Source organism: Hypomesus nipponensis, chromosome 6 (assembly GCF_054491055.1).
Source record: "Hypomesus nipponensis isolate SF chromosome 6, ASM5449105v1, whole genome shotgun sequence".
Lineage (NCBI taxonomy): Eukaryota > Metazoa > Chordata > Actinopteri > Osmeriformes > Osmeridae > Hypomesus > Hypomesus nipponensis.
The window spans coordinates 10,947,767-10,975,000 of NC_140366.1; the positions used below are offsets into that span (position 1 = coordinate 10,947,767).

The 27,234-nt window shown below is 44.0% G+C and overlaps 6 protein-coding genes and 1 pseudogene across 10 annotated transcripts in view; 2 read left to right on the forward strand and 5 right to left on the reverse strand.

Annotated features, from left to right (window-relative positions):
• Positions 1-2,733: 2,733 nt before the first annotated feature.
• LOC146287029 (gap junction Cx32.2 protein pseudogene) lies at positions 2,734-4,434 on the reverse strand (annotated as a pseudogene). The gene is made up of 2 exons (XR_014758399.1): positions 4,360-4,434; positions 2,734-3,750 (listed from the first exon to the last, which is right to left on the reverse strand). The product of XR_014758399.1 is annotated as a gap junction Cx32.2 protein pseudogene (transcript).
• Positions 4,435-5,707: 1,273 nt separating this feature from the next.
• LOC146287030 (gap junction Cx32.2 protein-like) lies at positions 5,708-7,570 on the forward strand. The gene is made up of 3 exons (XM_084699286.1): positions 5,708-5,782; positions 6,241-6,385; positions 6,720-7,570. Exons 2-3 carry the CDS (start codon positions 6,257-6,259, stop codon positions 7,359-7,361), a joined length of 771 nt encoding a protein of 256 aa, XP_084555412.1. The 5' UTR covers positions 5,708-5,782; positions 6,241-6,256; the 3' UTR covers positions 7,362-7,570.
• Positions 7,571-7,885: 315 nt separating this feature from the next.
• On the reverse strand, positions 7,886-10,291 carry gja12.1 (gap junction protein, alpha 12.1). Its single transcript, XM_084699285.1, has 2 exons — positions 10,198-10,291; positions 7,886-9,085 (listed from the first exon to the last, which is right to left on the reverse strand). The coding sequence occupies exon 2, from the start codon at positions 9,078-9,080 to the stop codon at positions 8,307-8,309; it is 774 nt and encodes a 257-aa protein (XP_084555411.1). The 5' UTR covers positions 9,081-9,085; positions 10,198-10,291; the 3' UTR covers positions 7,886-8,306.
• Positions 10,292-11,159: 868 nt separating this feature from the next.
• LOC146287032 (gap junction Cx32.2 protein-like) lies at positions 11,160-13,612 on the reverse strand. Its single transcript, XM_084699283.1, has 2 exons — positions 13,519-13,612; positions 11,160-12,549 (listed from the first exon to the last, which is right to left on the reverse strand). Exon 2 carries the CDS (start codon positions 12,524-12,526, stop codon positions 11,645-11,647), a length of 882 nt encoding a protein of 293 aa, XP_084555409.1. The 5' UTR covers positions 12,527-12,549; positions 13,519-13,612; the 3' UTR covers positions 11,160-11,644.
• Positions 13,613-13,713: 101 nt separating this feature from the next.
• Positions 13,714-16,103, reverse strand: LOC146287033 (gap junction Cx32.7 protein-like). Its single transcript, XM_084699282.1, has 4 exons — positions 15,984-16,103; positions 15,021-15,428; positions 14,709-14,891; positions 13,714-14,552 (listed from the first exon to the last, which is right to left on the reverse strand). Exons 2-4 carry the CDS (start codon positions 15,402-15,404, stop codon positions 14,193-14,195), a joined length of 927 nt encoding a protein of 308 aa, XP_084555408.1. The 5' UTR covers positions 15,405-15,428; positions 15,984-16,103; the 3' UTR covers positions 13,714-14,192.
• Positions 16,104-16,880: 777 nt separating this feature from the next.
• Positions 16,881-19,197, reverse strand: hsdl1 (hydroxysteroid dehydrogenase like 1). Its single transcript, XM_084699281.1, has 4 exons — positions 18,714-19,197; positions 18,073-18,518; positions 17,501-17,716; positions 16,881-17,211 (listed from the first exon to the last, which is right to left on the reverse strand). The coding sequence occupies exons 1-4, from the start codon at positions 18,946-18,948 to the stop codon at positions 17,140-17,142; spliced, it is 969 nt and encodes a 322-aa protein (XP_084555407.1). The 5' UTR covers positions 18,949-19,197; the 3' UTR covers positions 16,881-17,139.
• Positions 19,198-19,412: 215 nt separating this feature from the next.
• Positions 19,413-27,234, forward strand: part of tbc1d32 (TBC1 domain family, member 32) — a 32,315-nt gene continuing 24,493 nt past the window's right edge. For 3 of the 4 annotated variants that reach the window (XM_084699280.1, XM_084699277.1, XM_084699279.1), the window contains exons 1-17: positions 19,413-19,568; positions 20,102-20,297; positions 20,426-20,587; positions 20,805-20,979; positions 21,516-21,587; positions 21,695-21,820; positions 22,127-22,205; positions 22,298-22,401; positions 22,655-22,716; positions 22,807-22,957; positions 23,265-23,324; positions 23,430-23,532; positions 24,036-24,173; positions 24,562-24,651; positions 25,194-25,336; positions 26,309-26,436; positions 26,642-26,843. In XM_084699280.1, the coding sequence (XP_084555406.1) occupies positions 20,143-20,297; positions 20,426-20,587; positions 20,805-20,979; positions 21,516-21,587; positions 21,695-21,820; positions 22,127-22,205; positions 22,298-22,401; positions 22,655-22,716; positions 22,807-22,957; positions 23,265-23,324; positions 23,430-23,532; positions 24,036-24,173; positions 24,562-24,651; positions 25,194-25,336; positions 26,309-26,436; positions 26,642-26,843 (1,950 nt within the window). In that variant the 5' untranslated portion in view covers positions 19,413-19,568; positions 20,102-20,142. The remainder of the gene's footprint in view (positions 19,569-20,101; positions 20,298-20,425; positions 20,588-20,804; positions 20,980-21,515; positions 21,588-21,694; positions 21,821-22,126; positions 22,206-22,297; positions 22,402-22,654; positions 22,717-22,806; positions 22,958-23,264; positions 23,325-23,429; positions 23,533-24,035; positions 24,174-24,561; positions 24,652-25,193; positions 25,337-26,308; positions 26,437-26,641; positions 26,844-27,234) is intronic. The other variant, XM_084699278.1, reaches the window with a different exon arrangement.

Below are 27,234 nucleotides of genomic sequence, written 5' to 3' on the forward strand. Positions count from 1 at the left end.
TTAACATGTTGTATTACTTACACATTTGGAGCATGGGGAAACGCAATTTCAAGTGTAATTACTTGTTGCATGGTTTGATAGACAATAAAGTTCCCTTTGACTTTGATAATTCCTCCTCCCAGCTGGTCTGAACAGGTGTCAGTAAAGTAGGCTCTCATTCTGTCAGGATTTGTATTGTGAACTCAGTAGGAAGCACATGGAAGCACAACATGAAGAGCTTTGGGTTGAGGGCAGAGGGTGTTTATAGACAGGACTACACTATGTGACAAGGATAACACAGAGGCAGACACATGGAGTGTTTAAGTTACATGTTAGTAACACATACATTACAAATCTATGAATGTACTATCAGTGGCACAATATTTGAAATAAAGGAATATATTTATAACCTTTATTTAACCAGGAGAAACTCATTGAGATTAAGAATCTTTTTTTCAAGGGAGACCTCTATGATTTTGGGTAAGAAGGATTTTAGACTGTAATGTATTTCAATGAAGCACTTGGGGTGGGCTTGATTTACCGTGATTTTCCAGACTCAATGAAACCAACAGGATTATGGAAATGTAAAGTCTACACTGAGCTAAAGTGAAGTAAATAAAATGTATATATTCGATGACTAGGTCATTTTCTTTTTTTATCTCAGACTATAGGCAAACGAGAGCACGTTCCATTTTACGGGTTAGTAAAACATATTGATCTAAGACTAGACTGTAAAAACAAATTCTGTGTGAGACAGAATGTCATGACATTTGTTATTAGACCGGTTTGCTGAGTTTGCATTCAAGTTCGGTGTTTGATCAAGTGTTGTGGTGTTAAAGTGAAAACAGCATTCTAAGAATGTTTTGGCAACATTGTTTCAGTGCTTCAGCTTCTTCATCTCAATCTTCTTCAGGGGAATTTCTTCAGTGGAAAGCACCTTCAGCGCTTCCTCCTTTCTGTTGAGCTTCTGCTCCTTCCTCATCAGGTAGAACACATGCGCCAAGTAGAGGAGCGTCGGCGTATACACAAAGATAATCCCTCCCCAGCCTCCCCAGAGCACTCCAGTCACCCATCCTCACCGAGCCTTAGCTACACACACAGAGAGAAAGGTAGAGAGGGAGAAGGAAGGTTAGTTTGTCTTCAGTATGAACATGTCATCAAAAGAAACACTGAAGGCCTGCTAAACACACAGACACCTATGTATGCTCCATACTTTAGAGGGGGTGGGTTCACTGGCATGGGGAATGGCTTTGAGAAGAGGAGGCAAGTGAGTGCTCTGTGGTTATGTTGTATTGCTCCCAAACAATGACCTTTACCCTCACCCAATCCTCACCTTGATCATCAGAGAGAAGATATAATCATGTCTGTAGTCTGTGAGACCCTTGGAGGGGTGAAAACACTGGCAGGACCGGATACACGTCTATCTCTAACATAGACAGCCTGGCCTTGCACATTCACACGGCCTAGGCTTAAAACGCACACACACACACACACACACACACGCACACGCACACACACACACACAGCTTGGACTCACACACAGTTTGAATGCAAACAGATGCACGGTCTAGTTTCACACACACACTAGGCTACCTTCTGCACACACTGCTCATGAGAGTCTTCTCCACTCTATAAAGCCTGGTCCTAGACTGGCTAACCTGACGAGGCCTTCAGCCTCCTGGATGATCTGTGTCCAGATAACTGGCAACAGAGCAGTTTAAGGAATGACCAAAGAACATGACAATGGGTCAGTGAAGACGTTCAAGTATATTGGTAGAGACAAATGAAGTCCACAAGCTCGTTATGACTGGTTACAAGACATGATTAATAATAACCCTTCAGGTCAGGAATACTGTCCATGGAAATACAACACACAACACATTTGAGTGCATTCTGAAGTTGAGGGCATAACATCTCGCCAGTTTATACTTGAGTGAGTTGGTGGCCCCATTACATGTACATGTATCTAGACAGTAATATTACATAGGCCCTAGCAGATTCTGCTTATACAACAATGATTGGCCAAGACAATACATTTCAGATTTATATTTTTTTCTTTCAGAATTCATTTAAATTGCAGTCTTTGATGTTACGGTAATCTTACATAATCTCAAACCTAAAAGTACTGACATGAAGACATCCGAAGACATAATAAGAGCATCTGCAAAAAAAGACATGCACCTGCTGTATTTCTTTATTCAGGGCAATTTAAAAGCCCACACTCCTGTCCAGACACAGGAAGCTTTAAAAAGTCTCCTGTCAGAATTCAATCATATTGGAATACAAAGTCCAGATGAGATAAAGGTATTAATAGAAAAATTTCGGTTAAATAAAATAAAAAAAAGCTAATTGTATGATTATATCGATTAAGACGAATAAACTAATTATGTCTTAACTTACTAAATGGAAAGATAGTTTTTTCTATCAGGACATTTTGTCCAAAGTGAATTTTAAGTGAGTTATTCGGTGTAGGCAGGTCTATGTGAATTAGGTCACTATGTATTGAGTAGTAATTAAGGTTTACCTTATCAATGAGACATGCACCGTCTCTCAAGACACATGGATAAATAGAGGCCTTTAAATCTAGTTGAAATCGTCGCTGACGTGTTCAACATCACTTAGTGTATAGTGCCACCTAGGGGAATTCCGGGGAACCAGACTTTAGAAACAAATCGGAACATAGGTCTGATTTTCCTTCAAGAAGAAAAATTAAGACGCATTCTTTGTTGAACTTATGTCAAGAAAACGATCAAGTAAAATTGGCAACATCCAGAAAGGAATTTTTAAGCAATCAACTAGAAGAAATCAAAACAAATACACATTTTCTCTTTCAGTCACATTTGAACAGATGGGAACCATAGCAACACAAGTATATAACCTGGACAACATAACACACAGTCACCAGCAACATCCTTTTAGGATGCGTGAGACTCAGGTATCTTTCTCTTTCATTTCTTCAGGACAGCTGGCTCCAGGGGTCTGCAGAGGATAACTCTCCGTGTTGGGGCAGATGGGACTGTAGAGGCTGGCTGGGGTCCCTGCAGAGTTCATCCGGTTCGCTTCCTTCAAGGCCTTCTTTGTTCGATTCATTGTGGTGCAAATCAGGTAGAAGACCTCGATGAAGTTCAGTAGCAAGGACAGGCAGGCCACCACCAGCATGAAGATGATGAAGATGGTCTTCTCTGTGGGCCGGGACATGTAGCACTCCACCCCCATGCCTGGACAGGGGTCTACAGAACACATGAAGTAGGGGATCATGATGAAGCCGTAGAGGTAGTACTGGCCCACAATGAAGGCCACCTCCAGGCCAATCTTGAAGAACAGCTGGGCAAAGTAGCTGCGCAGGAGAACACCTCGGATCTTGGTTCTCCCGTTGTCGTCTGTGTACTTCTTCATCCCTGGGAAGACCATCAGGTTCTGGTTTTGGATTTGTTCCTTCATCTTCTTCTCCTGGTGGATCACGTGGATTGCGTGACCCAGGTAGAGCAGTGTCGGTGTGGAGACAAACAGGATCTGGAGGACCCAGAAGCGGATGTGTGAGATGGGGAACTTCCAGTCATAGCAGGCATTCAGGCAGCCAGGCTCGTTCTGGTTACAGTAGAAGTCAGAGTGTTCATCGCCCCAGACACTGTCTGCTGCAACGCCCAGAACCAGGATGCGGAAGATGAAGAGGACGGTCATCCAGATCTTGCCGACGGGCGTCGAGTGACTCTGGACCTTGTCAAGCAGAGAGGAGAGGTAGGACCAATCCCCCATGGCTGCAGAGTGTGTCTGGATGGAGAGGATGTAGCACAGGGTCAATGTTAATTTTTTGGGATGCCACACCTGGGTCTTATATGGTTACATTGTTTTTCAACTTCTAAATTAATTAGAAGGCAACAAGGGTCTAAATATGATTGATTTTACATCCTTTCAAATACTTTCAAGATTCATAAAATATGCTTTGAATGTCTGGTCTAGTTCCATATAAACAGACGAAACCAGTGATTCACATCTTTAAACACATCTGATGCAAGTTTAGTCTAAAAACAGAATTCTAAAAACACAAAGGGATATTTCATTCCAGTTTATAGCAGTACACAGTATACAGGGGTGAATGCTGATCGTTTTTAATTGTAAAACAAAAAAGGAAGATGTTTTGTTTGTAATTTTCCTTCCAAAAGAAGGAAATATTTCTTTCATAGTTATTATGCCATCCAACAACATCCCAAAAGGTGTTTTCTGATGTTGTTAGATGTTGTTTTATGAAAAACAATTATTGTTTTTTCCAAAAACACGTTTTGGGATGTTGTTAGATGGCATAATAACTATGAAGAAAAGATTTCCTTCTTTTACATAACATTTTCTGAATTAATTACAGCATCAACCTTGTCAACTCACCTAGTCCCTAGCTTATCTCAGAAACGCATGTCTTCTCGCAAATGGAGAGGAATGATGTTGATGAAAATGTCATCTGAATTGTAGTACTGCTTTAGAGAGCTGGAAAGGGAAGTAACCACACTTATATATCCAGAGTTTCTCCAACTGACTCAGCAGTGTCTTCTTGGCGTGTTTGCGGTCTTATGTCTTAACCAATCAGACTTGGATTCAAATGGAATTTGAGAATAAGCTGTTTCATCACACATTCTTTTCCTGGTCAAAGTTAAAGAACTCCCCTTCCCAGCTGGTCTGAACAGGTGTCAGTAAAGTAGGCTCTCATTCTGTCAGGAGTACATGTTGTATCGTGAACTCAATAGGAAGCACATGGAGGCCCAATATGAAGAGCTTTGGGTTGAGGGCAGAGGGTGTTTATAGGCAGCACTACCTTATGTGACAAGGATAACCTAGAGGCAGACACAGGGGTTGGTAAGCCTGTGGACATTGATTGAGAAAACGGGGAGAGGCGGAAAAGGTACCCGCCAAGGGTCTCAGGTCTACCTTCTCTCCCTCGCTGACCACTCTTTCCCGGGAGGTGTGGTCCAGTCTGCCTTTCTGTCTGGCACTGTCTCCAGGGCTCTTAGGAGCTACCTGGAGATGAGCTGCTACTTGAATGATGGTTGTGAATTATGTCCCAGTAGGTATAGTTTGAACAAGCTGACCGCAGCCGAATCCCTGTACGGCCACTCCTCAAAATAGGAAATACATTCATTATAATTATTAATCTGATGCTTAATCCCAGAATCCCTGACCAAGAGTCTGTCTGCAATTTTGGTGGATGGTGGTACTTGTGATCCATGGGTTGTCTGCCATTTTGTACAAGAATGTTTTGGAGCGTTGTTAACCATAAACTTGTTATGTCGACCATGACATTACCCAATGTGTGATATTTCAACACCATTTTTGGTTTTAAGGCGTGGGTTTGATCATGGGAGAATGACAGGCTAACCACTGAGTTGCACAGAACAGTTGGGCATGGCAAGAGGTCAGGGGTCAGGTGATCATTGAGGTCTGACTGCGTGTGAGACGTGAGGGAGCAGTAACTGGGAGCTGGGGAGCTGTTTACTGGAGGCAGAGCCTGACTAGACACCTATAAGAGGAAAGAGCGTCTTGAGGAAATGAGACTGAAAAAGAATCAGATAGAGAGGGAACAAGAACTAAAGAGAGAGAGTTAGAGAGAGAGACAGAGAGAGAGAGAGAGAGAGAGAGACAGAGAGACAGAGAGAGAGAGAGAGAGAGAGAGAGAGAGAGAGAGAGAGAGAGAGAGAGAGAGAGAGATAGAGAGAGATAGAGAGAGAGAGAGAGAGAGAGAGAGAGAGAGAGATATAGAGAGAGAGTGTCAGCTATAATTTACACGATCTGGAATTGAACAGAGTTCACTTCGGAGGTAGGACAGTTTCTCACTGACAAATCTGATCGCTTTTTGAAAATGTTAACTACACTTGTAATAATACGAAGTTGGTTGTCAGTTGTAATTGTGGTTTATTTTACTAAGTGTTATCATTCCATTTTCAAAGCTGAAGACAACCAGTTCTAGTGTGCAACTTTACTGTTTTTTCTATTTTAAATAATCATGTCGTATTGCCGATTTTCTATAGGAATAAGTAATATGGCAGTCTTTCTGTCAATTTATCAAATTAACTATCAAATTTCTCCCTATATTACCATGGTAATCATCTAAATGCAAGAATCATCATGTAATCATGGTGTTAATCATCATATAAATCACACTGATAATCACCATGTAAATCCCAGTGTAAATCGCCTTGTAAATCACATTACTAATCACCATGTTAATCACCATGTAAATCACAGTGTTGATCACAGTGTCGGTCCTGTGTTCAGCAGCATCCCTGTCATCATGGGGGAGTGGTCGTTCCTGGCCGATCTTCTGGACAAGGTTCAGGCCCACTCCACAGTGGTGGGGAAGGTCTGGCTGACCGTGCTCTTCGTCTTCAGACTCCTCATCCTCTTAGCTGGCATAGATAAGGTCAGTGGGTGACCATCCTCTAAACAGGGAAATGTCATAGTATCAGTCAAATATGTTTCTTGATTTGCTCTCCTGTTATGTTAAATGTGTGAATGGTATGATGATGATATGGGTCAAAACTGATCAATAAATCACAGCACACCAGTCATAATCGTATATTTTCTTCTGACATCAATATCCATCTAATTATTACTGATTAACTACTGTATATAATTGACCCATTATTATGTTGAGTAAGTTTGACATTACATGAATACGTGGTTTAGAGAAAAGGGAAAAAGGGAAGTGTGTGGTCGTTTGCATGTGTTAACATATGGATCTTTTCTCTATGAAGGTGTGGGCAGATGAGCAATCCCGCATGGACTGCAACACCTTGTCTCCTGGTTGCAGGAACACCTGCTACGACCACGCCTTCCCTATCTCCCATATGCGATTCTGGGTCTTCCAAATCATCTGCGTCTCCATCCCCACCCTTGTGTACCTGGGTCACGTGCTGCACATCATCCACAAGGAGAAGAAGCTCCGACGGAAACTTCAAGAGCACAAAAGCTCCTACGGAAAGTTGAAGCTGCCCAAGTACACAGACGAGAACGGCAAGGTGCACATCAGGGGGTCTCTGCTCGTTAGCTACATGGCTAACATCTTATTCAAGATCTTGTTTGAGGTGGGCTTCATTGTCGGGCAATACTACCTCTATGGCTTCGCCCTGCCCCTGAAGATAGCCTGTAATGGGTACCCATGCAAGCAGCATGTGGAATGCTTTATCTCGAGGCCCACGGAGAAGACCATCTTCATCATCTTCATGCTGGTGATGGCCTGTGTGTCTCTGATGCTTAACGTGGTGGAGATGCTGCACCTCATTGCTACTAAGCTAAGATGCAAAAAGAAAGAAAGCCAATCACTGACAGGGTCAGAGATGTACGCTCTGAAAAATGGGTTGGAGATCCGACAGTTTGACAAGACAACCCACTGCTGAAACCCAGGAGGCTGAAGTACTGTGTCGCTCAGCTTTTTGACTCTATCTGTGTATGTTTTTACCTTTCACTTGAATGCCCTAGATGTCACTGTTGAACAATGTAAAATGAAAGACTTGCTATCCTCTGTGATTGACAATATGTGCCTTGTTCTTCTCTCAGCATATTTGTTGTATGAAATAAAGTAAACATACTGTTGATTGAATTTAAACGACTAATATGTATTCTTTTTCAAGTAGTCTAGTTATGTTCTCTGTCTGGATTTCAGATGGACAGTATGTGACATAAAAGAGGAAATAGCTACTGATATCTGCTTGTAGTTGCAGTTACATCTGGTTCAGACTTCCTCTCATAGTCCTCTCTTCCCTAGTTCCTCACTGAGATATATAAACACTCTTTATGATGAGTCCAGTCAGTTAAGTAGTATTGGGAGCATGTTCAATATGTAGTGGGGGAATTGTTATACAGTATGTGTTTTAATGCCACGACAAGCATATAAATCAGACTTAACATGACAAGGAACAGGTGTACTTAGACTTTTTATTAACAACAGTACACATAGGTTTTAGTAAAACATTTCAAAATATACAAAAGAACACATCATACATTTAAAACACATTTGTTTATTTTTCCAGTATTTAAGTAAGATGGAGGTTTTATTTTGAGCAAATTATTGATAGAACTTGAGGAATTCTTCTAATAAAAGCATTGATTTGGATACTTTCTGAAATGAGGTCATTAATCTCAGCATAACTTAAGTTACAGTTTAATTACTAAGTGTTTAATTAATTTGAACATACATCCAATATCACAGCACAACACAAAACAGATACATGCAACTTGATAGATCAGCAATTGGCTTAATACCATGAATGTCATTATTAGGCATGTCAGGGTTGTGGACAGACGAAGAGTTAAGGTGATGTTGATGAAGATGGCAGTTAGTTCTAGGCCGTACTGGATGTGTGTAGACTGAGCTTCTCGTTCCTCATCAGAGTTCCACCATTGAAGCGTTGCATGGTGAAGGTGGCGGGCGCGGCCTTACGACGCCGTCTCATCCTGGAGCACAGCAGGTAGAAGATCTCCACCACGTTCATCAGCAGGGAAACACACGCCACCACCAGCATGAAGATGATGAAGATGGTCTTCTCTGTGGGCCGGGACATGTAGCACTCAACAGTGAAGGGGCAGGGTGCTCTGGAACAAGGGATCTTGGCAACCATGATGAAGCCGTAGAGGTAGTACTGGCCAATAATGAAGGCCAGTTCTAGAACGATCCTAAAGAAAATGGTCGTCATGTAACTGGCCAGGAGGTTTCCCTTGATTTTGACATGTCCTTTTTCATCACTGTACTTGGGGCCTTTCACCATCTCATCACCCACGCTGGCATTGAGACGCTCCCGCAGCTTGTTCTCCTTGTGGATGATGTGGAAAACGTGGCCAAGGTAGACTAGCGTCGGCGTGGAAACGAAGATGATTTGGAGGACCCAGAAGCGGATGTGCGAGATAGGGAAGGCGTGGTCGTAGCACACATTTTTACAACCAGGCTGCTGAGTGTTGCAGATCATGCTGGACTGCTCGTCGCCCCAGACCTTCTCTGCCCCGGCTCCCAGGACCATGATCCTGAAGATGAAGAGGACACTCAGCCACACCTTGCCAATCACGGTGGAGTGGGTCTGGACTTTGTCCAGGAGAGAGGACAGGAAGCCCCATTCCCCCATTGTGTCTGATGGATAGAAGGAGAAAGAAGAGAGAAGGAAAAGTAATTCATATAATGTATATTAGGTGTTGAAACATGGTGTTTAAGTTACACTTTAGTAACACATAAAATACCAATATATGAATGTACTATCAGTTGCATAATATTTGAAATAAAGGGATATATGATTTTAAAGGGGACGAAAGAATGATTTTAAAGGATGTTTAATGTATTTCAATGAAGCACTTGGGGTGTGCTTGATTTACCAAGATTTTTCGGACTCAATGAACCAACAATATTATAGAAATGTCAAGTCTACACTGAGCTAAAGTGAAGTAAATTAACTGTATGTATTTGATGACTATGTAAAAAAAAAAAATACCTTAGACTAATGGGTAAAACAGAACATGTTCTATTTTAGGGGTTAGTAAAACATTGATCTGCAACTAAACTCTAAAAAAATAGTTGCGCAAGTAGAGACATAATGTCTTGACATCTGTTATCAGATTGGTTTGCTGAGTTTGCTCTGAAGTATAAGGAGCAGTGTTTGGTAAAGTGTTGGGGTGTTAAAGCAAAAACAGCATTCTAAGCATGTTTTTGCAACACTCCCCAATTTCAGCCTTGTGTCATATAAATAAGGTAGAGCCTGACAACATGATTTGGACAATCTGAAAAATGTCTCAAGTATGATTAATAGAAAGGTTCCATGTTCACAACTTGAGAGGGATCAGAGATCTATGGTACTGACCCCTCCAGTGGCACAGGCTCCACAGCACGTTTTATCTGCATAAATGATTGACTTGCTTCAGGCTAAGTAAGTACTGAAAACTGGCTAGCAGAAAAGGCTGACAGAAAAGAAACACATCTTGACAAAACAATGTCAAAATGTAGAGTAAGAGTTACTTTTTCATTTTCTTAGGATAATGAAATCAAGTATGGTTTACTTCAGACAGAAAACATTAATTTGTATTATATTTTGTTACAGAAAATATTGACTGGTATTATGTACCATGAAATATTGACTAGTATCTAGAGAAAGAAGATAATTCCCACATTAATTTTTGTACACAATATAGACTAGAGAAGTATCATAAATCGTTACCACATTAAGAAAAGGGCTTAAACTTAAAAATCCTTACCTCTAAATGATCTGTGGTTCAACACAGCAAGCAAGTCAGCCCCTGCACAGCCAAATGAAGTCTGTGCATAGTGTGCACAACCTGACTACAGCACCTTGAACTTTAGTTTACTGTTCATGCAGCCTGTCACGTTGTTGTTTGTGACATCTGGAAAGGGTAAGCTGCTGTGCAGAGTTGGGGTGGGCCTGCCCTAGGATGACTGTATTGGGTTAATAAGTGCCCAAACTATGAGAAACCAATTCCATTTGACCAAAGATAAGTTAAGGATAAGTAAGTTCATCAATAATAATGAATCATTTGTTGCCTACTCACCCCACCACACCCCTGTAAGTCAATCATGACCTGTGAGGGTTATTGATAGGGATACTGTTACACACCGCAGGGGACACAGAATCATCCTTTACAGAGCTACAGTCTTATGATCCAAGTCTTATAATTTGATAGACAAACTTGTACTTTTATGGAGTGAGTCAATTTAATCTCATTTAAAGTCTTGAGAATCATCTAGAGTATATTTCTTCTTAAAATAGACCCACCCAAAATCCCCCTTTGTGGCCCCAATAAAACCCCTTTTGTCGATACTATACTGGCCCTTTTTATCTCCCGTCATTACATATGGGGTGGGGCCTCTCAAATAACATCTAACCAGTGTATCACTGTAACATCTGGTTTAGTTATTGGACAGACTTTGTTCTGCCCTATCTTATCATGAGTTGAAACATAAAAATGACATATTAGTATTGTGTTATGTAAGTTCATTTGTATTGGTATGAGTGGAGGAAGAGGAGGATAACTCCTAATGATGAGGTGTTCATCCTTCAGGTGTAATCACTTCTTGGTAATTACAGCCTCGTTGTTACATGATGTACTGACAAATTATGTTTTTGACTTGTAATGTATTGTTGTCACTGGCTGTAAAGAAAAGCCTAACGTATACAAAGAATGTGCAAACTACATAGACAGCAGTTTTAAGAGCTTTATTCATGTTCTCAGAATGATACTTAAATACAGCATGAAGCAGTGTGAAGTACTGAACTATGTTTTAGTTCACCACTTAAGGGCATTATGTAAATAAATATTGATGTACCTTTATTTTTCATTTCAGTAAGAGAGTGAGACCTGACCAAATTTGTCAAAGTATTCACAGTTGCAAAAAATGTTTTGGCATTTATTCATTTCATACAAACAAATCAGTGCATGTGTTTCAGATCCACAATTGAGTGTTTCAAACATAAGAACAACATATGAACATGATCACCATTACTGGCAAAGTGCCAGTGTAAATTAACAACTATAGTTTTTTCCCCCCGAAAGAAAACATAAAAAATGTGGCCACTCTTCAGCCCAATGGCATCCCCTGAAAAATAGACGCGCTGAATCTGTTCACCATAAAAAATATATAAAATACATTTATAGATATTTATAATTATTCTCAAACCCTTTCACTCTAGCCCGTATGCTCTCTTAGCAAACGTTTCTCCTCTTTGGCTCCATCCAGGCTTCCGCCAATGCTTTGGCCACTCTCAAACTCCTGGTTCATCCTGTTCTGCCTCAGTGCATCTTCCGCATCCAATCGTCCCCCCCAGCCGGGTGCCACAGACAGGCTTGCCGGGTTCTCCAACGAGTTGATGTGGTGCGTTCCTCTCATGGATTTACCACATCTCACCCGAGTGCACAGCAAGTAGAAGACCTCAACGACGTTCATCAGCAGGGACACACACGCGACCACCAGCATGAAGATGATGAAAATGGTCTTCTCTGTGGGCCGGGACATGTAGCACTCAACAGTGAAGGGGCAGGGTGCTCTGGAGCAAGGGAACATTGGAACCATGATGAAGCCGTAGAGGTAGTACTGGCCAATGATGAAGGCCAGTTCTAGAACAATCCTGAAGAAAATGGTTGTCATGTAACTGGCCAGGAGGTTTCCCTTGATTTTGACATGTCCTTTCTCATCACTGTACTTGGGAGCTTTCAGACGCTCACCAGTCGTGTTGGCACTGAGACGCTCCCTCAGCTTGTTCTCCTTGTGGATAACGTGGAAAACGTGGCCAAGATAGACCAGCGTCGGCGTGGAAACAAAGATGATTTGAAGGACCCAGAAGCGGATGTGTGAGATGGGGAAAGCGTGGTCGTAACACACGTTCTCACAACCGGGCTGTTTGGTGTTGCAGATCATGCTGGACTGCTCGTCGCCCCAGACGCTTTCCGCCCCGGCTCCCAGGACCATGATCCTGAACAGGAAAAGGACACTCAGCCATACCTTGCCGATCACGGTGGAGTGGGTCTGGACCTTGTCCAGGAGAGAGGACAGGAAGCCCCAGTCACCCATCTTAACCGATTCTCAATAGTTATCTGGAAAACGTTAGATGAAAATACACACATTAGTCAGGAAGTAAGATAAGGAGATGGGAGAAGTTAGATCTTTGGAGCATCCTGGTCACCTATGGGGGACAGCTTTGGTTTTGTGTCATTGGTTGATTCTATCTCACTTATGGAATACCTGTATGAGTCTCAATTCACACCAGTGATCCTCCCCTGGATCACAAGATATATAGCTCATAATAAGTGGTAAAAACTGTGAATATGTCTCTTCAAAAGCAAGATCTCAGTGACTGTGCTCAGGGTTGGTCCAGAGCAGGTAAGAAGACTAGGGTCCAACTTATCCATGAGTCAGGAGGAAAAACTGTCAATGTGTTCTACCTAACTAATCTTTCCTTAATCATTAATATAGCAGAATGAACACAATGATCTTAATGAGAGTTAGATTTAGAGAGTACATTTACAACAATGTTGGACTGACAAACTACAATTCTGTACCTTGTAAAAAGGTTTTCTAATTGAAAGCCTTACAGTTTGAACATGTAAGTAGACAGGATTGTTGATAGAATGCTATGGCAAACTATTTGATCCCTGGCATGCGTTATAAGAATGCACAGCAAACACGGTGTCAGAGAACAATTAGTTTTAAATGTAAATTAAAATTATTTTCAGTTTGATGATCTAAAATCACAGTTTAACTATAATGTTAAACACTAAAATGTTATAAACATGTAGTCTTCTGATAGTTATGTTGCAAGGATTTATTAATGAAAACTATTTATATTCTCATAGAAAATATCCCATAATCACGTGGTTCTATATTTAAGACATTTTTGTCTTTTTGTCAAGCAATGCTTTTGCAAGTAAAATGCAGACATTAGGAAGGTTTAAAATTGGAAGCATGCTTTATTACCCAGATATTCCCAGATCAATAACTTCAGATTATTGGCAATAGAAGTACATTATTAAGTATTCAGTAAGAAACTAAATTCTGCCTCTTACCTGGGAAGTGAAAGAGAAGACTACTTTGGCTTACACTGATCGGTAACTGCTGCTGAACCTTGAGTTTTTAGGGGCAGGTTGTAAGCATTGCATAACACTGATCTGGGCAACTGTCACGTTGTCACAATCAGCAAACTATCTTAAAACATCTCCATACAACTCGAGCAGGGTAGGTGTATAATGATTACACAGAAGACAAAAACAATAGTCATTTTATCTCTGGAATGTTACAACAAATGTGTCTATACATAAGATAGAATATGTTTCACACTTTTGATAAAGTGGAGTACCAAGGTTAGTGCACACTCTAAACACAACAAAAACACACACCAATTCCAACCTGAAATAATGTGATTAAATGAGAAATGTATGGTTTGTGGCAAAGAATGGTTAAACACATTTTGACCAGCAAAAAAAAAGTGGCTTGATGTGACTTGAAATAAATGCCTTTGTGTGTTATAGGACTTAAATATAGACCATTTGGATGTACATAATTGCATAGACATAATGCATGTTAAATGACATGTATTAACAACATTTATTACATGTAGATGGTGAGATTGTAGAGATAAACTGCAGTCGGAACATGGACAAACTGCCAGAGAACCCAAGCCAGGCAGCGTACAGAGTGTGTGAAAAAGTTATGTGTATCAAAGCTGACCCCCCCCCCCATATCAGATATGGACCTCCCCCATGTTGTCCTCAGATGTCACACTCTTAGCCTGACCTCCCCCCCCCACTCCTCCTCCCTCCACTCCTCCTCCCCCCTGAAACTTTCTGCTCTGTAGTTCCATCTCCAGGTTGACCCAGTTCTGGATCTCCTGGTCCCTGTTCTCATATGCCATCCTCTGTAGTACTGGCGGGGTCACTGGGGTCACAGTGTAGTCCTGCTTGCAGGCCATACACTCCTTCACAGAGCGGATGCACAGGTAGAGCAGCTCCACCAGACTGAGCAGCAGGGAGATGCACGCCACCACCAGCATGAACCAGATGAACACGCTCTTCTCCGTGGGTCGAGACAGGAAACAGTCCACCTGTGGAAGCCAGTCCATGTTTGGGTTCAAGCAGCATGGTGATTTTTTTTTAAACGTATTTATAACATTCTGTCATTTGACAATAATCAATTCATACAAATGTATACATTGATCAATAGATCAATCAAGCCATCACTCAGTTTTTCAGTCACTCACCTGGTGTGGGCAGGGGAAGCGACGACAAACATAGCGAGCTTCGAGGGTGAAGCCATACAGGAAGTACTGGCCTGTGATGAAGCCTGCCTCCAGCAGGATCTTGGCAATCAAGTGGAGAACATAGCTTCTCAGGAGACGACCTCGCAGGTGAATCTTTCCATTATCATTACTGTACTTGGGCATCTGGAGAGGAGAAGAGAAGTTCATCTTAAAAGTGAAAATAATAATATAAATTAATTTGTTATAAAAAACGGAATATGCCCTGAGAACTTATCCAATGAGAGATGGATAAGTCATCTACGTGTCCAGCACCTGATAACTCTTCCTGAGGAAGAGGTTGGCATGTTCGTCCTGGCTTTGCTGTTTCATCCTCTCCCTCATTTTCTTTTCAACATGGATCACATGCACAACGTGGCCCAGGTATATCAGTGTTGGCGTGGAGACCGAGATGATCTGGAGGACCCAGAAGCGAACGTGCGAGATGGGGAAGGCGTGGTCGTAGCACACATTCCCACATCCCGGCTGGTCCGTGTTGCACATGAAGTCGGACTGCTCGTCGCTCCAGACCTTCTCTACCCCGGCTCCCAGGACCATGATCCTGAAGATGAAGAGGACACTCAACCACACCTTGCCGACCATGGTGGAGTGGGTCTGGACCTTGTCCAGGAGACGGCCCAACAGATTCCATTCCCCCATGTCCAGCACCAGTTGATTAACTGCCTAAAAGAGGGAAGGAAAAAGGACACACCACCGGTGAAAATGACAAACAGACAAGAGAGCATGTGAGCACAGCGATAACTGGCACCAGGAACTGATTTCAGCACATCATAACAGACGTGTCCAATCAGCTGGGAACCAAGGACCTGACCTTGTTCAACCCTTCAACATTCACCGTTTATTTTTAAAAGATTTAAGACAGACTTCCAACTACTGTCTTGCATACATTCAAATTAAGTCAATAGCCTTTCAGCAACAACACCCAATAACTACACTATTTAGTACCCAATGTATCTACAATTTATAATGATGTACTATTATAATTTATATTTACTATAGTTTACTCTATTTTGTAGTCAAATATCAGAATTATCAGAGAATGATGCAGTACAAATCCACATACATATGGGCAGTTTTTCCTCATTAAGTAAAATCTTATTGATGAAAATATCAAACTTCGGCTATGTTTCTTTGTTACATATTGTGTGTCAGAAAAAGTCTAGCATAAAATGTGGAATAATGCTACCTCTATATTATTATTTATGCTTTTCAACTTACCAAAGCTGTACCTCTGAAGCCAGGAGACCCAGATGAGCTCTCAAGTGGAAGGAGGGTGTCAGTGTGATGATGAGAAGCTTCTCATCCCCTCTCTTCTCACCCTGACCCTCCTCTGGAGAAGTTCACGTCACAACAGACAACAAAGACTACATTCTTCTACAGGCTTTTTGTGATAAACAGGATACATAAATAACATTGCTAATTTTTTCCCCTTTGCAATTTCTTTCCCAGCTTGATGATCTGTCAATTTACTTAAATTAATAACAATGTGAGGGGTTCCATGCCTTTTTTCAAAACACAGTTAGTTAAAGGGCTGTGATGTCATATCTTGTTAGTGACAGTCTGTCTTTCATGTAGATTCTGCTTTGGGTGTCCTTGGGAGGTTTACAAATAATGTCTGACATCAAACAGGAGATATCACTGTTTGTCAAACAAGTTGAACTTGTCAACCATTTACCTGATGTTGTCATCTCTGAGAGGAAAATAACACAGAGACAGCTACAACAGATACTTCACAACAAAATTCTGTCACATCATTTAATTCACCTGTAAGGACACTTATTGTGTACGGTTGCAAATCAACCACTTAAAAAGCCATTTCTTTCCATTTACTAGTAAGGTATATTTATTGCTCTGTAACAGCTTCATTAAGCACAGCATTATGTGTTCATATCATCCAAACATACTGCAAATATTGGTGATGTCACCATCCTAGTGGTCACACTATCACTCAGAAATAAAGCCATGATTCAACACTCACTCAACACAAAACCTACTCAACCCATCAATCAAGACATCATGATTATAATAGTTCACTTTCAGCAGAAGTTGCAACAACTGTACACCAAGGTAAACACTTGTAAAACCCAACCATCATAACATCACATACACAATCAGTGCATTTGGACTTTTTATTGTCACACCATAAAGTAGATTGTCTACCAGGTTAAGTAAAGATCGCAACTCAAGCTATGAATAACATCACACCCATGACTCATTGATTCATTGTGAGGGCAACATGGCTAAGACTATGTGACGATTCACACTACATCTGTAGTCATGATGTAACAGGTTGTGTGAACTACAGTTCCAGTCCAGCGAGCCCTGCTCAGTCTCTTAGTCTCAGTCTCTCAGTATGAGTCTGAGAGGTGTCGTCTCAACTTGAGTTAATGATCATACGTGATCCCAGAACCCAAATCCACTCTGGAATGCACTGCACAAGTCCATACTGAAACAGAGGAGGAGAATAAGAGGGAGAAAGGGTGGTTAAGAGAGGACTATAGAACAGAGAAGAGAAACAACACATCTTTCAAAACCACAAGATTACCTTTTAATAAACATCTTTGTGACAGGAGTGGGCGTGTACTGAGTGGGCCTGTACTGGAGGCCCAGTACAGGCTAGTGAACCCGGCCTACATACACCTCCTCTGTAGAATCATACATCTTATATTCAACCTTTGTTTTCAGAGATTCGGCTCCATGTAAAATACCTAGACACATGCCTAAACACTCAGTACCTGGAGTGTATGAGGCCAGTACCCCGTGGTCCTACGAGAGATGCCCAGGGTGGAGACAGCATGGCGGGCATACACCTCAGGCCGGGGCACCAGCCAGCTCCCTGCTGTGGACCCGGGGCCGCTGGGAGCTACTCTGTAGGGCATCAAGCTCTGGACAAATATACCCTGGCATCTGTACTCATGGTGAAGGGCTCTGGAGAAGCTGTCCTGGTAGGCCTGCGAAGAAGGAATAGTGAACAATAGGTGTGTGTGTGTGTTTGGGTGCATCAACATTTTACAAGGAAGTGTATGTGTTATCATAGTGTCCAGATCTGTGTATGCATGACTTTGTGTGTGTGTTTGTGTGAGAGAGAGAGAGAGAGAGAGAGAGAGAGAGAGAGAGAGAGAGAGAGAGAGAGAGAGAGAGAGAGAGAGAGAGAGAGGGAGGGAGGGAGGGAGGGAGGGAGGGGGAGGGAGAGAGAGAGAGAGAGAGAGAGAGAGAGAGAGAGAGAGAGAGAGAGAGAGAGAGAGAGAGAGAGAGAGAGAATGTAGTCTATCAATATGTAGTCCACAGTGTTCAGTGAGACGCTCACCGTAGCGGCGATGAGAGCAACTCTGCCAGCCGAGGGCCTCCTGCAGGCTCCAGATGAGATGTTGACCACGGCTCCCCTCTTCCTCTCCACCATCCCCGGCAGCACCAGCCTAGTCATTAGCGTTGTGGCAGCTATGTTCCGGTTGATGGCATCCCACAGTCTCTCCTCAGACAGCTCCGTCAAGCTCTGGGGGAGCCCCTGCAACTCCACCACACAGTTCACCAGGAAGCCTATGTCCTTCCCCCTCAGGGCTTCCCTGACAAGCTTGCTGGTTTCAGGGCCCTTGGAGAAGTCTGCCACCACTAACAGAGCCTCCACTCCGTGGGTCTGTGAGATGGAGAAGACAGTGTCGCTGAGGCTGGTGCTGTCGTGGCTGACAAGGATTATGTTGACACCTTGCCTGGCCAACTCTTCAGCATAGGCTTTGGCTATGGACTCTGAAACACCTGTGATAGGAGTCAGGTTTAGATCAGATTACAGTCCAGCAATGATAACTGTTTCATGCTAAACACATAATACTGTACTGTACAGCTGTGAGTGCTAAGGAATGTATTTAATTTTAAGTCAATGTGAGTGAGTTCATGAACAATTTACATAATGACATCAATTATATTGTGGTGAATTGGTGTGACTTAACTTACCGGAGATAACAGCCCACTGACCAAATCGATGAGTCAGTCTCTTGTTACTAGGGACCACTCGTGGAAGGAAGTGAATTCTTACTAAGGTGCAGCAGTCTCGAGCCAGGGTCACAGCTTTGCTGACGGTATAAATCGCTCCGACCAAAGCTAGTGTTTCCACGCCAGCATTGCATGAGTCGTGCCACGACCGAGCAATTTCTCTGTACAAAAGGCTAAAACTGTCTACTGCAGCCATGGTAATATAGTCAGTTGTTGGGTCACCAGTACGTACTTAGATTAAGCTTACTAGCCAGTTATACTTGCAAACGTGTCTGTTGTTAGAAATGTAAGCTATCTAGCTCGTAATGTATACTATTCCATCATCATCAATGAAATATTTTCCATAAAATAAGCGTTTGTAAAGTTACTAGCTTTTACTACAGAATCAAATGCACATTTGACAGCTCTGTTTGTCAACTTGATATCCCGGAAAGCTCTTGGCCAATGGCCAGATACTCACGTGATGTCAGACGCTGAAATTTAAAGGCACCATGTCAAAAAAGGGTTTGATCAAAATATTTACTCTGTTTCCCTTCTACTGCTGCAATATCAATAAATAAACATACTTTGATATTTATAAATGTGATATTTTTTCAAATGTGGCAGTGGTTTAAAAAGACACACAAATCTACCGTTAGACAAACGTGTTGTGAATATCCCACAATGCACTGTGGCTGGCTGACTATGAGTCGTTACCATAGAGACGGAACTGTCCAAGCAGCACAAAGCTACCAGGTCTGTTAGCTAGAGCTAGCTATACCTGTGGAGCCTTACAACTTTACACACTCCATGTTCATATTGAGTTGACAGATATCTGTGAGTAAAACTTCATAGTTCGTTTTGTAGACAACCGCAATTGTCCTTGTATTATAACTTGCTAATGCAGAGAGAAGATGCTATACTGTAGATGGACGTAGCTACGTCTAGTAGTACTACAGTAGACTAGTAACGCTAGTACTGTACAGTACGTCCCAAATTGTTTGGTCCAGATCAGCTGTCTAACTACTAGTTAGCAAACTGGTTAGCCAGTTACCTACAGTACTTGGCTAATAAGGGAGGAATTGGACCTAGAAAGGAAGGGCAAACCGTGCGAGATTGAGTTATTCCTGCAGCGACGTTATGTTGTCAGCTATTCACTTGTGGCAGCAGAATGGCCGTATACTGTACCATAATGAAATTAACAAACGTCATGTTATGTGTGATGTTGTGTTAAAAATCCGGACGCTGGCTATAAGATGTGGTGTTGTTCTTATGAAGCAACATTCTCAGAAACAGTTGTCTGATTTTCTGCAGACACATTAGTGTGTAGCTTGCTAGCTAATGTTAGCATATCTGACTAACGACTAAAGTTCCCCAGGAACATCAAGCCATTTGACACAAGGTTGGGACCATGTCTCAGTTTACCGCTGAAGACGAGGCTGAGCTCCAGTCGCTGCTGAGACGGCTGCTGAAGAGTGTTAAGGACAGGATCTCAGGCGCACCTTCCATAGAGTGCGCTGAGGAGATCCTGCTACACCTGGAGGAGACGGACAAGAACTTCCACAAGTAGGCAGGGGTGAAGCAGTCATCAGTTTTCAGTATTAAATTGTCATAAAAAAAATTAGGTCAAATATTTGTTTTTCTGCATCTCTGTCTTTCTCTCTCTACTTGCCTTCTCCTTTCTGCTCACCCAGTTATGAGTTTGTGAAGTACCTGCGTCAGTACGTGGAGAGCTCCGTGGGGCCAGTGGTGGAGGAGGAGACGGATAGCGGTGCCCGAGGAGAGGCCCACGCTGTGGGGCCAGGTCAGGACACCCTGGTACACGTCGTCACCAGGAAGACCAGGGAGTCTGCAGAGTGAGAATGAAGGCTAGGGGTGACGCTAACACATGGTTTAGGGGAGATGATTAACAGGGCTCCTGGCTAGACAGGGGTTCACTGTTGTAGATAGGCAGGGTGGGTTGGGGGCAGGATTCCTTGAAACAAATCTGCGAACACTGTACCCCTCACAAAACCTATACAAGGATTCGATGAAACCATCTCTCTTCCTCTCATCTCTTGTCCACCATGTCAGGTACCACCAGATGATGCAGACCCTGAAGAACACCATGATGGTGGTGGTGGAGTCTCTGATCAACAGGTTTGAGGAGGACCAGCTGAAGAAAGAGGAGGTGCACAGAGAGAGCCAGACAGAGCAGTCCAACAGTCACTACGACAACTGCTCTGACAGTGACTCTTCTTTCAACCAGGTAGAGGAGAGAGAGAGCGAGGGAGGGAGGGGGGAGGGAGGGTGATAGAGTTGGGGAAGGAGAGAGAGTGGGGGTGAGAGGGAGGAGAATTTCATTTACTTCACTAGACAGCACTTCCTGGGAGAGAGTTTTTTTACAAGGAGCATCTGTCCAGAAAAGATCCTGGCCTGTGCCAACCGTAGTGTTAAGCTACTGTAGCATCCAGTTACTGTGTGCCACAGCACATTATGATTCAGTCTGTTGGTTCAGATGCCTCAGGGGGTTCAGTCCAGAATGGCTGGCAGGGTCCGTATTGATTTCTATAGAGCTAGATGTAGGATAGTGGAAATCCAAGATCAATAGTTTACATTTACATTTGAGTAATAGAGCTGATGCTTTTATCCAAAGCGACTGAGCAAGTGAGCTGACTGTATATGCCAGTCGTTGTCAGTTCATTCACAGGTTATTGAATGGTTGGAGTTTTTACAAGGCTCCTTGTGGGACTATTGGCCTGGCAGCTGTACCTCGCAATGTAACACCTTCATATGTACCTACAGAGTTATGCTTTCATCAAACAAGAGCAGCTGCAAGTTCTCGCAGAAAAGCTGGACCCAAGCCGACCCAAAGAGGTATCGTGCTGATGTTTTGTGGTAATGTGTTGTGTTGTGTTAAATGTGACCTGGGAGGCCCTGCACAACCTGTGCTGTGTAGTGTTAATGTGTTGTGCTGTGTTTAGGTGCGCTGGGAGGCCCTGCAGACCCTGTGCTGTGCTCCCCCCTCAGACGTATTAAGCTGTGAGAGCTGGAGTGGACTCCGTAGAACCCTCTCTGCTGCCCTGGCTGATCCTGACCCTGACCTCAGCGTAAGTCACCAACTCTCTTGACTTCAGTGTACATCACCTTGACTCCTGACCTATGCATCGGTCACCTTGACTGACATCAGTACAGTCCCTTTATTTGAATCATCTCGATGGAAACCCATTTAATCAAACGCGTACTGTATGTCTTCTGTTTTGTGAACTGTCTCAGTTGTTTTTGCTCAGATAAGCTTTGTCCAGTCAACAATGTGCCAAGGTTCACGCTGCCTTGGTGTCTGTTTCTACAAGGCTGCCCCCGGCTACTCTCTTTTCTACTGAGTCATGTCCTGTTGCTGTGTGTGATCCTCCTAGGACAAGGTCCTGCGATTCTTCGCTAAAACCTTCTCCTCCTCTCCTCTGAACGTAACCAGAGAGATCTACACCAGTCTAGGTTAGCTGATGTGTCACAATTTACACAAGCTGTCATTTGGATGTACATTTGGATGTTGTAGATAATGCAACTCTTGACCTTTTGACCCCTAGCGAAGAGCCTAGAGTCTGACTTCCTTGACCACAAGCTGAGACTTCCTTCTGGTTCAGCTGGTCTGGATGTCAACAGGCCAGACATCACCAGGCTCCTCAAACAGGTAGAACATGATCCAATCTGTGGCATCACTTCAGTATTGAACCAGAGCCAGGGCACATAACTCTGAGTATCGATCTAGTGAAATTGTTCTTACTAGTAAATAATTTGTATAATAACAAGGAGAACTGGTTGGGTGCATTGATTTCCCAGTTATTTAGTTAACCTGGAGTAAAGCAGTAATGTAGGGTTCTAGTTTAGTTCTGTATTATTGTAGTTTAGCAATGTTCTCACATTTGGGCTGTGCCTTTCTCCAGATGCGTCTGATGAACGACTTTCAAAAGGAAGTGTCAGCCTTCTGGATACGCCACCCTGAGAAGTCAGTTGTTCACCTTCCACTCACCCTCCATTCTGGATCTAAGGCGTTTGTGTATTAAGCAGCCAGTGTCCATGATGTTTGACCCTGCAGATACATGGAGGAGATCATAGAGAGCACCTTCTCCCTCCTGACCCTCCACCAGCACCCCGGGCTGGGCCCCCAGGCCACCGACAAGGCCCTGGAGCCTACCCACCTCCTGGCCTTGCTGGACATCAAGGCCTCCTGGTTCAAGAAGTGGATGGTAGAGTCTGACCATCCTCCAGTCAACACACTAAGCTTCTGTCTTGCTGGCCTGTTGTTGGCTGGTTAACAATGTTAACCTCCCCTTTCTCTCTCTTTTCCCTATACCATCTCTCTCTCTCTCTTTCTCTCTCTCTCTCTCTCTCTCTCTCTCTCTCTCTCTCTCTCTCTCTCTCTCTCTCTCTCTCTCTCTCTCTCTCTCTCTCTCTCTCTCTCTCTCTCTCTCTCTCTCTCTCTCTCTCTCTCTCTCTCTCTCTCTCTCTCTCTCTCTCTCTCTCTCTCTCTCTCTCTCTCTCTCTCTCCCTCAGCATGGTTACTACAGCAGGACTGTTGTCTTCAGACTTCTGGATAGGAAGTACAAGTCTCTGGTGAGCGATTGGTGTGTGTGTGGGGGAGAGTGTAAGTGCATTCCCTGCAGGTCCACCCGCCATGGGGAGAGCATGTGGTAGTAACTGGGTCCTCTGCTCCGCCAGACAGTGGCTGCTGTGCAACAGTGCATCTGCTACTACGAGGCCTGTGACCAGGCCAGAGAGGACACCACAGAGATGCTCCACAGCCTGGAGAGACAGCACATCAGTGAGTGACTGCCGGACCGGGATGTGCACCAGACACAAGGGATCTCCCACCCCACCTGGACCCAGTGGGGCGGGGGGGGGGGGGTGGAGGGGTGGGAGTGAAGGTTGGGTGGCAGGATAGAAACGAAGGAGGGAGGCCTAAACAAGATAGAGATAGGGAAACAAGGAGGTCAGTGTAACAAGATATAGACAGGAGGAAAGGAGAGGACAACAAGGGGTGGGAGGAAGAGATATGGAGGGTAGGTGGATTAGGAGACGAGACTGAGAGAGAGATTGTGCGTTGATCGTGGCCGGCCTGGCATTATCTCCACCGCTGCAGCTGTTGGAAGGAGCGTTGGAGACACAGAGAGTCACGCTGTGGTGTTGACCTTGTGTAGGAGCACAGCAGATTCAGTCACTCCTGGCCCGGTGATAAACCTAAGACACAGCAGTGGCTGACTGACCTGTCTCAGCAGCAGGTGTGCGTTCTGTTCTCACGCGCGTGTGTGTGTGTGTCTCTCTCAGACCCACCCCAGAGGAGTGTGTACACCAGGAGAGAGTTGGAGTATGCATACTTCGTCCACTCTCTGTGTGTTCTCGGAAGGCTCCTCATGTACACCAACGGCAGGAAGCTCTTCCCCATCAAAGTCAAGAGGCGGAAAGGTGCACTTTCTTTTTGTTTTTTGGATGATATATGTAGTCATTGCTTTTTTTGTTTCGGTATTTTATTGTAAAGTCCTTTATACATGATTCTGCTATATATAAAACACAGACACGTTTCAACCCTTGATGTATGACTGAATGAGTAGTTGGTACTTTATTAATCCCAACAGGAAATGTGACATTCCAGTCTTTATAAATTCTTTCCTGGAGTCAAAGTTAGCATATAAACTAACCTTTTAGACTACTTCCTTCTATCACCACAGGGAGTTTTCTTAAATGTTGCAATCCCTCCTGTTCCTCATACCGCACCCTCTCCCCCCACACCCCTCCCTGCTCCCTCCCATCCCGCTCCCCCTCTAATGGCCCGCGTGTCATCTACCGCTTCCAGAGCCTGTTACCGTGGCTGACCTGGTGGTCATCCTGATAAGAATACTGTACCAGCACCCCAGGCCATACCTGGGGCACTCCTCACACACAGGTGGGGTGACCTGACCCACACCGCACCCTCTCCTTACTGTGATGAATACGTTTTACCTCTGCATCCAATCTACAAATGTCTCTGAGTCACTCAACTAAGAGCTCATCATGCTTACATGGCAGTATCTGCTGGACAAGACATTATCTCATAACTGGAGGCTTGGTTTCAGCCATTAAGCCCTACCTTGGGCTGTGGCCAGCCTCTTTTACTGCCAATCCATATTTTACGTACACTTACAATATAGTGTATCTCTTCTCAGTGAAATAAGACTTATCTTTGTTCAGATAAACTGGCTGATACTTGATGGAATGTTCACTAGAACGTCACAATGATAACTATCGCAGGGTGTGTACATGTGTGACTGTGTGTGCAGGCATGTGTACATGTGTTTGTGTGTGTGTGTGTGCATTATGAGTGTGTACATATATCTATATGTATAGGCTCTGTTGTGTGTGTCTGTGTGTACCACTGTTTCCATGGTAACTTGAGTGTGTGAGAGTGTACATCTCCTGACTGTGTGCTCTGTGTGTGTCTCTGTCCAGCCGCCCTGTCTCCCACCTGCCTGGTCAGGGAGGTGCTGGGCACTGTGTGTGACAGCACACAGTCTGTGGTGGAGGGTCTGTTTCAGACCCCGGTCCTCCTTACCCTGATGGCCCCCATCGTCACCCTGCTCAAGGGCCAGCAGGTCAGGCTCTCCACCTCTCCACCTCTCTACCTCCACCTCTCAACCTCTTTACCTCCACCTCTCCACCTCTCTACCTCCCCTTCTCTGCTCCTCCACCTCCACCTCTCTACCTCCACCTCTCTACCTCCACCTCTCTACCTCCACCTTTCTACCTCTTTACCTTTATACCTTTCTACCTCCACCTCTCTACCTCCCCTTCTCTGCTCCTCCACCTCCACCTCTCTACCGCACTACCTTTCTACCTCCACCTCTCCACCTTTCTACCTCTCCACCTCTCTACCTCCTCTCTACCTCCACCTTTCTACCTCCACCTCTCTACCTCTCCACCTCTCTACCTCCTCTCTACCTCCACCTTTCTACCTCCACCTCTCTACCTCTCCACCTCTCTACCTCCTCTCTACCTCCACCTCTCTACCTCCACCTGTCTACCTCTACACCTTTCAACTCTCCACTCTCTTTTCTTCTAGACTAATTTCCTCCTCCACCTCTCCTTTACAACTTCTCTGGAAAGATGCACAGAGTAAAACCAGTCATGATTGTTTTACGGCAACATAAAAACACCCGGATTATTTGGGTACATCTTAGAGTATATTTGTAAATCAAGTCCTAAAACACAAGACAACCTTAAACACAAGACAACCTTAAACACAAGCATCTCCAGTACATTGACTATATCTATGATGAACTGACTGTGGAACTGGGACCAGAAGCTCAAACAATCAAATTGATTGTTTCAGACTGTAGTTTTGCTTCATTTCCCCCCTCAGCCTCATTATGTGAAATATAACAAAATATCCAGTCCACACTCCATCATGTTTATAATAATTACCTGACAGTCACAGTAACATTTCCAGGGTGATGTTATTGTGGTTAAGCATAGGCCCATAGTAAAGGGCTACCTCTCTCTCTCTGGCACGTTGGTATTCATCCCACATGACGCCTAAAGCAATTTCAATTTGTTTTGTGTCACAGGCCAAATTAAACTGCCCGGCGACAACGTTGACTCACATAGCAGACACTCTGGCCAGGATGGCCAGCGCACAGGGGGGGCTGTCTCTGTTCCTGCATGAGAGGAGTCTGGAGGTGACAGAGGGCCAGGGGTAAGGACAGCTCATTAGACACACACAACGCTCATTTCCTGTCCCTTATTATGAATAATGACCCTCTGTCACCCTCCGAATGAGAGACTCACTCTCCCGGAGATTTCAGGGTTTTAATCGACATTTTTAAAATTGAACACAAAGTGCTGACGTCGAGCGCGCGAAGAGTAATTGTTCCGGTGATAGTCATCTCCTCTCCCTCCAGTATCCCAGCTGCCCACGCCATCGTCCAGTTCACCCAGAGGCTCCTGGGTAGAGAGTTCCCCTGGCTGGGCGAGGGGGAGGCGTGGCATGGCGTCTGCGGCGCCTTCATGTTCGTGTGTCGTCAGATGTACAACACCTGCGAGGGGCTGCAGGAGCTCCGCCCCTACGCCCTGCAGGACGTCCTGGCCAGCGCCTGGAAACAGGTACCACACAGGACACGCTGGACCCTGTGACCCTCAGGACCCCAGCCAGCAGGGACTTGTTTCAGACAGAGATGACCTGCTGTGGAGTTCAGACCTAAACCGAGTTGAAAAGATATCTTGTGTCACTCACAACTCGTAAACTAGTTTACCATTGTTGGTATGAACCAATAGCAACCGGTCTGCGCCCTTTCTAAGGAGCTATGGCACACCCATCCCATGGTATAACAAATTACTACTGTGTGTCCTAACATGCCTGCCACAGTACTTATGTAAGCACAGTATCTACCTAAGGTTAGCTAGTAAATGAAATGAGCTGAAGGGTCAGGTTTAGCAGGTTAAACAGCGCCCCCCTCGTTCCCCCTGCAGGGACAACCACACCGTGGCACGTCCC